Source organism: Piliocolobus tephrosceles, chromosome 16, assembly GCF_002776525.5.
Source record: "Piliocolobus tephrosceles isolate RC106 chromosome 16, ASM277652v3, whole genome shotgun sequence".
NCBI lineage: Eukaryota > Metazoa > Chordata > Mammalia > Primates > Cercopithecidae > Piliocolobus > Piliocolobus tephrosceles.
In genome coordinates this window covers 3944337-3954317 of record NC_045449.1, presented here as the reverse complement: position 1 = coordinate 3954317, position 9981 = coordinate 3944337, and the positions used below count along the sequence as shown (strand labels likewise).

The window sequence follows — 9981 nt, the reverse complement described above, 5'->3', positions numbered from 1 at the left end:
CGCTGAGTCATGTGGATATAGGGGTACGGAGCTGAGTCACACTGGGGCTCTGTCCTCAGAGTGTCTGGTCCAGTGCAAGAGGCTGACAGGAAGTCCATGGTAAGAGCCCACTGTGATAGGAGCACAGTGCCATGGGAACCAAGGAAAGTGCCTCTGTATCTCACTGCTGGCCCAACAGTTACTGAAGGCTTCCAAGAGGGGCCTGATTGAGCTGAATACTGAAGCAATACGGGGTGGATTAATCCAACAGAGGAAAAAGTGTCATTCCAGGCAAAAGAAACAGCCTGTGTGAAAGCACTGCAGACATACCGCAGTGAGAGGGAGGCTGGAAAGGAGGTGCACATGGGAGGAGATGGGAAAGGCACAGGTCTAAGAGGAGAGAGTCCACAGAAGGGCCTCGTGTGGTACGCAGCAGAGGAGCTGGCGCTCAGTCCTTGTAGATAAGGGGAGCCCCTGAGGAGGCTTAAATGGGGCATGCCTAGATCATTATTAAGAAAGACAGCTCGGCCAGGCGCGGTGGCTCACGCGTGTAATCCTGGCACTTTGGGAGGACGCAGTGGGCGGATCACGAGGTCAGGAGTTCAAGACCAGCCTGACCAACATAGTGAAACCCCATCTCTACTAAAAATACAAAACTTAGCTGGGTGTGGTGGCAGGTGCTTGTAATCCCAGCTACTTGGGAGGCTGAGGCAGAAGAATCGCTTGAATCCGGGAGGCGGAGATGTGCAGTGAGCCGAGGTCTTGCCACTGCACTCCACCCTGGGCAAAAGAGCAATACTCCATCTCAAAAAAAAAAAAAAAGAGAGAGAGAGAGAAAGAAAGATGGCTCCCAGCAGTGTGGAGGAGGGATTGGAGGGAGGGAGTACAGTTAGGCTCCTTCAGTAACCCAAGTGAGAAATGACAGCCTAGGCCAGAGGAGTAGTGGGGACAGGTAAGAGGGAAGGGAAAGGAGAGAATTAGGGAGGCAGAGCTCCCAGGACCTGCAGGTGGGTTAGGAGGAGGGAAGGAGGACAGAGTGTGGATGGCTGCTCGGATTCTGACCGCGTGGAGCTGGTGGGCCGTTCACTTGGAGAACTAGAAGCAGCATGGAAAGGGAAGATGAAACGCTCTGGAAAGCTGCCTGGAGTAGAGGTGCAGGTGTGATGGTCTAAGTAACTGCCAGGTTTGGAGTGAGAGGAGCCAATGGGAAGGGGTTTGTGGAGGCAAAACGGGGTTCTCAAGGCAATGAAGAAGGAATGGGCAGAGGGAGAAAGAGAAGCAGGACGAAGGCCAGCGAGGGTTTCACGGAGGACCCCACGGTCCAGTGTCCGGTGTGATGAAGCTCAGGTAAGAACTGGCTGTGACCGTGGAATGTGCCAATGCAGAATTTGTCCTGGTTGTTGGAGCACACGGGGCTGAAAAGCAAAGCTAGTACAAGCCACAGCTGTGGCGCTGAGGGGTTACATGAGAGAAGTGGGCTGTTGAACGCACGCCTGGGGCAAGATCCAGGAGGTGGGGAGAGGTTAAGGTACAAGAGGGGCAGGCGAGAAAGATGGCGGGGGCAGGCCAAAGGAGCCATGAGCCGGAGCCCAAGCGTAAGGAGCAGCTGTGGCCATAGGGCAGTGAGCACGGGTCTGCCAGTGGAGCAGGGGCAGCCTCCACTTTCTAGTCTGTGAATCTGGAAAGCGATTTAGTGAAATGAGTGATGGAGAAAAAGGAGACAGTGACAGAGACAGCGGAAGCTAGAGGATGCTGGGTGGAGGCTCTGATGGGGTGATGCACAGAGGCCATGGTGCTGTCTGTGGTAGTGCTGGTCCCACTTCTGTCTGAAGGAGGAACACTCCTTGCCCCCATCTACCTTGACCAATAGTCAAGAGGTAACAGGTGCGACATTTGCCAAGTGTAGGGGTTACAGATGACCCTGGAAATACAAACCACTGGACAAGCAGCAAGCCCAGCCCCCTTAAGTTTGCAGCCCTGCCCACACTTTAATGTCATGCTAACCAGTTACCTTGTAAGAGCTGGGAAACCACCTTTTGCTCAAAATGCAGACTTCTGCCTTTGAAAACACACCACACCTGATTTTAAGGGCTTAAAGGAGAGAAAATGTCATTGCTTTAAATTGTTGCTTTGTTCAGAGACATCTGGATTTGCCGTATCCATACAAGCAAAAGCTTTTCCAAGTCCAGAACCAACCCATGCTAATTTGTTATTGCCTCTTACTGCGTTGGCCCAACTGTAATCAACCCAGCAGGCTTTTGGTTGTAAATTCAAGTGGAAATGGAGTCGGTCATATTTGCGCCCATTGGTATCTGAGGGCTCTGAGGAAGATGGCCAGTAGGTCAAGGAGAATAGTGGTGAAACGCTCACCAGTACTGGGCAGGTGGCCGGCTGTCCCTCAGGCACCACAATGCTGAGCCACAGTGAGGGGCATGAGCCACATTTGCAGAATATAGCCAGAGTCCTTCCAGACCCTCCTGATTTGCGCCAGGGGGCATCCCAGGGCACACAAGTGTCAAGGGCCTACTCAGGTTCTCGGCAGAGCTCTCTGTGTGTTATCAACGGAAAAGGCCACAGCTTAGAGTGGGAAGGAGCATGTGATGGCTAGAGGTGGGCAGCCTGTGTACTCCGCCAAGTTTGGGTGGTCCAGGTCCCCACGATTTCTGTGTGGTGGGTTGTCCGGCATCTGGTCACTAGGGGGGCCAGTGGTTCTCACACACACGCAGCGGGGCTCCTTGGCACCTGGCTTATACAGCTTCCTGGGGACACCAATCCAGTCTCTGCTCACGCCTCCACTAAGGACAGACAGAAAGAGGACTTCTTAAGAGTGAGAACTCATGGGTCTCTGGAAAGGGGAGAGCAGGAAGCAGTGAGCCAGGCCTTAGGAAAAGCAGAAGCCTACCGGAGTGTTTCCAAGGCAGCAGGCTACAGCGCTCAGCCCGAGCCTTCATGCTCTCCCCTAACTTCCTCCAGCTTACCCTGCAGGGCCACCACCGCCTGCCCCAGGCCAAGGGCACAATCCACGGTTCCTTTCACTGTGCTCCCCAGCCCCTGCCCTGCCCCTTCTTAGGAGGCAGCACCACGTTCCTGCACTGGTGGCAACAGCTGTGAAAGGGCCTCCCTGCTGGCCTGTGAGTTTCTCAGAAGCAGTGCCTGGGTGTGACCGTCCTCGTCCTTCCCCCACTAGTCTTCACCTTCTTCTCTGCGGCACTTGGGTGGGGGTGGGCAATTGGCCACTGGCCCTTGGTCACCTGGGTTGGCCTTCTCTGGGAAGGCCTTGGCATAGGGTGTAGCTGCAAGCTGGCCTGTCCCCCACAGGCCCAGTCCTTGATGGCACCAGGCTTCAGACATGGAGGATTCAGCTCTGGCCCAGCATAACCCGAGCAACCTCCTACCTTGGGCAGAGGGACCTAGCCCATCTCAGGGTACCGGTTCAGTCTCTGATGGACTCACAGGCCTTGTGAAAAAGAAACTGAGGTTCTTGGAACTGATGCCTCAGACAGTTTCCGGGGCCTCCTGTCAGAGAAACTGCCACCCAGTGACAAAACATCCTACTTCTAGCTTACCACAAATAAGGCTGTCACCCAAATGCCTCCCTCCCATCACCGGTGACCCCTACGCCGCACCGCGTCCCTCCCATCACGGGTGACCCCTACGCCGCACCGCGTCCCTCCCATCACCGGTGACCCCTACGCCGCACCTCGCCCCTGCCTTCAGTGCTTGTTCCTCTCAGTCCAACGGGAGATGCACACAGGTGAACAGAAAACAACAAACTGAGCTGAGGCACAGGGATAGGGCCCCTCAGTTCACTAGGGTGGCCCCGGAAGGGTTTTGTGGGGAAGGCAGATCCTGAACGACTCAGTCATGAAAGCAAGAAGAGGTTCAGCAGAGGGGAGGGCCATGGGGAGGGAAAAGGAGGCGGGTCTTAAGGGAGCAAAGTCAAGCATCTGAACGCATGCAGGCCTCCTGGAGTCTCCTCCGGAGGAGCAGGGCCCTGTGAGGCCACCTGATTCAGACCTGTGCCACAGGAAGGCCCACGACTATCTTTGCTTCTCTCGATAAAGTGAGCAGGCCAGGTTCTCACAGTCCCCTTTCTTGAGATGATGACACTGGAGAAGCTGTCTCTTCAAAGCTAGTGGCCAGGAAGGAAGGAGCTTTCCTTCCTGCTACCTTTGCCCATGCTCCCCTCATTTAAGGCTGAGAACTCCGAATTTGCAGTGGTTTTTTTGTTTGTTTGTTTGTTATTGTTTTTTTGTTATGTTGCCCAGGCTGGACTCCAACTCCTGAGCTCAAGAGACCTGCCTGCCTCAGTCTCCCAAGTAGCCAGGACCACAGGTGTGCTACCACGCCCGGCTCACCTTGTTTTTAAGACAGCAGTTGAAGCCATCACTGCATGTACCCTCCCCACCTCCTCATCCCTCTCTCCTATAGACAGGCATGATTTGTGCTGTCAAACAGGAAACCAAAGCCAGTGGATGGCTGAATAGGCCAAAGAAAGCAAGAAATCCTGCTTGTGCCTTCTCATTCCGGGGCCAAGGTTGTGTCAGCAGGATCTTTGGAGAATTTGGGAAAAATAAAAAGATGCCCAGGCTTCAAGTCCAAGTCTCAACCCATTCAGTTGAATGGAGTGAGGTCTGACCATCCCTTATTTGGCAGTTCCCCAGAAGATCTAATATGCAGCCAAAGTTGAGAATTGTTATCAGTATTTTGAAAAAGCAGGGGTTAACAATTAATTCCCTGAAGTCACTGAATACCGCAGGCAGGATGGCTTAGGAGCTGGATTTGGGACAGGCAGAAAGGAGCAGAAGGGGAGCCTGCTTACCTCTTCTGGGAGCACCAGAGCCGACTGCCCCTGGCTGAGCTCCACTCTGCGTTGCACGGCGGGAATGTCTGCTTCTCTTGCAGTTCTAGTTTGTTTGCCTCCACGCCTCTGGTGATCATGGCTTCTACCTGGGTCAGTGCCGGGGTAGGCAGCCCATCCTCTCCGTAGAAGCGTCCTATCACCCTTCCTGTGATGACAGGAAAGTAGATATGAGTGAGAGTGGGGGTGAGAGTGAATAGATATTTAACTGCTGAGGCAGGTGTGGGAAGGCACAAGTTCCCAAGGTTTCTGACTTCAGTCCCGCTGGTGTGCGTTTATTAAGAACTTCTGCTGCAGGGACTCCTGGTGCCTTGCATACCAACCTCTCAACATCCTAGAAAACCCCACATAACTGCATCCCTGTTCCAGCTGGAGAGTCCTTTATTACAGAAACTATCAAATCTTTCTCACTTCCAGACAATGCTTCCCTGAGGGCAGAACCGTGTGTGATTCATTTCTCGATGCTTCAATGTGCTTAGAGCACACAGTGGGTGTTCAACTAATGTTTGATGAATGAATGGCTTATTGGCTAACATGTTTACTATAATAGAGAGGGGTCTCACTCTGTTGACCAGGCTAGTCTTGAACTCCTGGGCTCAAGTAATCCTCCCACCTCAGCCTCTCAAAGTGGTGGGATTACAGGCATGAACCACCATGTCCAGGCAGGCTAATATTTTTGCAGCTCCATTTTCTCCAACATCAAATTATTTTGCTTTATACAGATCATTTATTGAACTCAACGTCTGGCACTATACTAGCACTTTATTTTATATATATGTATATCTATGTGTATTTACCTATGTGTATATATATGTGTATATATGTGTGTATATATATATGTGTATGTGTGTGTGTGTGTATATATATGTATTTTTTTTTTGAGATGGAGTTTCGTTCTTGTTGCCCAGGCTAGAGTGCAGTGGCGCGCTCTCGGCTCACCACAACCTCCGCCTCCCGGGTTCAAGCGATTCTTCTGCCTCAGCCTCCCGAGTAGCTGGGATTACAGGCATGTGCCACCACGCCCAGCTAATTTTTTGTATTTTTAGTAGAGACGGGTTTCTCCATGTTGGCCAGGCTGGTCTCGAACTCCCGACCTCAGGTGATCCACCTGCCTAGGCCTCCCAAAGTGCTGGGATTACAGGCGTGAACCACTGCTCCTGGCCACCAATATTTTTTTACTCCTCCCAACAAACCTATGAGAGAAATAATTGTTCCCTCATTTGTAGGAGAGACTGCCAAGCTAAATAACTTGGGGCGGTCTACAAAGCTAGTGAATTAATCTGGCTCTAAGCCCATGCTCTCCCCTCCATTGCTTTCTTTTGGCTGTGTCCCTCAGGGGACGTGAGTGAGTAAAAACTGGTTTTCCTTTAAAATGCCTATCCGAATGTTTCCTTAGAGATGAGTCTGGCTCTATTGCTCAGGCTGGAGTGTAGTGGCTATTCACAGGCATGAACATAGCTCATTATACCTTGAACTTCTGGGCTCAAGCAATCCTCCCACCTCAGCTTCTTGAGTAGATGGGGGTGCAGGTGTGAGCCACACTGTGCCCGGCTTTAAAGTGCCTGTCAGAATTTGTAAAAGTCTAAGCTATGGCAGCAGCCGGCAAGTGGTCCACCAGCCTGCGGGCCAGAAGGAAAAACAGGTCAGTTCTCTCAGGGCAGGGTCGTAACGTAGCCCAGTCCTGAGGTACAAATGGCCTTCAGAGGCAGCACCTGCCACAAGGCGAGAGAAGCAGAAAGGAAGCACTTGAGGGAGGTGCGACGGAGGAGGGAGCAACCCCTAAGAACTAGCTTTACCTTCGATTCTAGTGGTGCATGTGTTCAGCGCATCTGAGACTCAGCTCACCTCTCAAGTCCAACGCCCTCCCTGGCTTTCCCAAATCCATGTTGCCTCTAGGCTGTGACCCGGACGAGGAGCCTGACTCCTCCTCCTCTACATCCACATCATGCTCCCTTCCTTGCTGTCTGATCCATCAGAAAACCTTGTCAGTCCTACCTCTGAACAGATCCTGATTCTGTTGACTCCTTTCCATTCCCACCGCCATCACCCTCCTCCAAAGCACGGACCATAGCACTAGCCTCCTAACTGCTCTCTGTGCCCCAGCTCGTGCCCTCCTAGAGCCCTCTGTCCGTAAAACAACTAGGGCATCTTTTCAAAACATGAATCATACCGTGGCACTCCGACGCCTGAGTAAAACCCTTCAATGGCTTCCTAAAGCAGACAGATAAAAATGCAAATTTCTTATCAAGGCCTCTAAGGCCGTGTAACCATTTAACTGATTTGCTTCTTCAGCCTCTTACAAGCTACGTCCCCCCTCGTTCACTGGGGGCTCCAGCACACGGGCTTCCTTTCTATGTCTTGGCCGTGCTTCCCCACTCCCCACCTTCGGCACTGCTCTTCCCTGACCCGGGACACTCTCCTCAGGTCTCGGTGTGGCTGCCTCCCACTCACCTGCCCAGTCTCAGCTTAACGGTCCTTTTCTCCAAGAAGCCAGCCCTGAGCACCTGCTCTAAAGGAGCCAGAATTCCCGCACATGTGTTGCATCACAGTCTGGCGCATGGTCCTATCTGGAGTTGTTCAATCTGTTTACTTGCTTATGATACTTCTCTCTACTAGTGAGGCCCAGTGCTCAGAACAGCTAGCGCCGGGTGCGGTGGCTCACGTCTGGAATCCCAGCACTTTGGGAGGCTGAGCCAGGTAGATCACTTGAGGTCAGGAGTTCGAGACCAGCCTGGCCAACATGGTGAAACCCCATCTCTACGAAAAATAACAAAAATTTGCCGGGTGTGGTGGCGCATACCTATAATCCCAGTTACCCGGGAGGCTGAGGCAGGGGAATTGCTTGAACCCATGAGTGGGAGGCTGCAGCGAGCCAAGATCGCGCCACTGCACTCCAGTCTGGATGACAGAGCAAAACTCAATCTCAAAAAATATACAAATAAATAAATAAAACAGCTTAGCATAGAGCAATCCTTTTAAATACTTATTAGATGAATGAAGAAAGGAATCAGGGCCCAAATCACAGGCCTGCAGTCTATGAGTTGGCCTGGCACAGAACTTCCCACTGTGGGGTTTGGGGTGTCTGTGTTATATGGTGACAAGCCTGTCTTGGTTGAGTTTCTGACATGAGACCCAAACAGAGGACAGTGGTAGCAGAGGCAACAGAGGAGGAGTTCTAGAAGCTGTGTCATGAGAATGGTGATCACCAGTGGCTGCGTCTCCAAGCCAATCCTGTATCCACAGCATAACCAAGGCCATCTTGTTTTCCCTTGAGGCCTGGCCATGTTGGCTGCCAAGATGGCTTCCTGGCTGTCCTCACTTCAGTATATACCCTTACAATAAACCTTCATCCACTGATGTATCCTCAGGGTTACTGGTAACCTGAAAGAGCCTAACATGGCCCCTATCCTACAGAATGAGCTAACAGGGGCAGGAACTGGACTCAATTCATCCCCGGTCCCCCTGAGATCTAAACTTTAACTTATGAATAGTAGGTATTCAATAAGATCCTGACATAACTAAATTCCTTCTGAGGCATTTCCCACCACATGCCCCACCCCATCCTCAACACATTTTACATCATTCAGACAAGAACAGTTCACCTGCCACACCAAACACATCCACAACACTTCTAGTGTGCTCCCAAATCTTAGTATGAAGTATTTGGCCTGGCATTCTTTGCCCATTTACAGGACTCTGATTTTTTTTGTTTTTTGTTTTTTTTTTTGAGACAAGGTCTCACTCCGTCACCCAGGGTGGAATGCAGTAACGTGATCTTGGCTTATTGCAACCTCTGCCTTCTAGGTTCAAGTGATTGTCATGCTTCAGCCTCCAGAGTAGCTGGGATTACAGGCATGCGCCACCACACCCTGCTAATTTTTTGTATTTTTAGTAGAGACATGGTTTTGCCATGTTGCTCAGGCTGGTCTTGAACTCCTGACCTCAACTGATCCAACCACCTCGGCCTCCCAAAGTGCTGGGATTACAGGCATGAGCTACCAGTCTGGACTCCATTCTTACTCTTTTTCTTCTTTTTTTTTTTTTTTGAGACGGAGTCTTATTCAGCCACCCAGGCTGGAGTGCAGTGGTGCAATCTTGGCTCACTGCAACCTCCGTCTTCTGGGTGCAAGCAATTCTCCCATCTCAGCCTCCTGAGTAGGTGGGGTTACAGGCACCTGCCGCCATGCCTGGCTAATTTTTGTATTTTAGTAGAGATGGGGTTTCACCATGTTAGCCAAGCTGGTCTTGAACTCCTGACCTCAGGTGATCTGCCCACCTCGGACTCCCAAAGTGTTAGGATTACAGGCGTGAGCCACCACTTCTGGCTCTCATTCTTTTCTATTGGGTTTTCTTTTCTTTATTAACCCAGTAATGTTTCAACCTTGGTTTGGCAACTTCACTGGGAAAGGGAAGCAGCCAGCCCTCTGAAGCGCAGGTGAGTAGAGGTCAGTGCTTTCAATGGTAGACAGGGTTGTGGTCTCAAGACTGATCTTGGGCAGACTGGGAAAATGAAGGAAGGCGTGCCGCAGAGGCCCACAATGGACAGACACAAACTTTAGATATTATGAAAAAGCCTTGACTGATTGGATGTGGCGGGAGCCGAGGTGTTAATAAAAATGCCAGGGTTCTCAGAAAAGGTAACTCAAGCAGTGATGACAGAAGCAGAAATTCAGAGGCATTAAGGAAAGAATTCTTCCAAGTTAGGCCTGTTTCGATGGTAGAGTGACACTGGTGTTCCTCAGGAAGCCAGTCGTGTCCAAGTAGGACTCGTGAGGGGCGGGGGCTGCAGAGAGATGGGAGAAAGGGCTACAACCATCCCACGTGTCCGTACTTGTGAAGCAATCTAGTGTTTAGTGTCTTTCATTGAGGCTGGAGTGCAGTGGTGCGATCTCGGCTCACTGCAACCTCAGCCTCCTGGGTTCAAGCGATTCTCCTGCCTCAGCCTCCTGAGTAGCTAGGACTACAGGTGTGTGCCACCATGCCCGGGTAATTTTTTTATTTTTTAGTACAGACAGGGTTTCACCATGTTGGCCAGGATGGTCTTGAGCTCAGGTGATCCACCCGCCTCGGCCTTCCAAAGCGCTGGGATTACAGGCGTGAGCCACTGCGCCTGGCCTAGTGTTCAGAGTCTTTTTTTTTTT

General features: G+C 51.5%; 1 protein-coding gene across 4 annotated transcripts in view; it reads right to left on the bottom strand.

Annotated features, from left to right (window-relative positions):
• Window positions 1-1942: 1942 nt before the first annotated feature.
• Window positions 1943-9981, bottom strand: part of LOC111521248 (neuferricin) — a 15889-nt gene continuing 7850 nt past the window's right edge. For all 4 annotated transcript variants that reach the window (XM_023184511.2, XM_023184512.3, XM_023184513.2 and 1 more), the window contains exons 3-4: window positions 4802-4988; window positions 1943-2774 (exon numbers count right to left, since the gene is read on the bottom strand). In XM_023184511.2, the coding sequence (XP_023040279.1) occupies window positions 2558-2774; window positions 4802-4988 (404 nt within the window). In that variant the 3' untranslated portion in view covers window positions 1943-2557. The remainder of the gene's footprint in view (window positions 2775-4801; window positions 4989-9981) is intronic.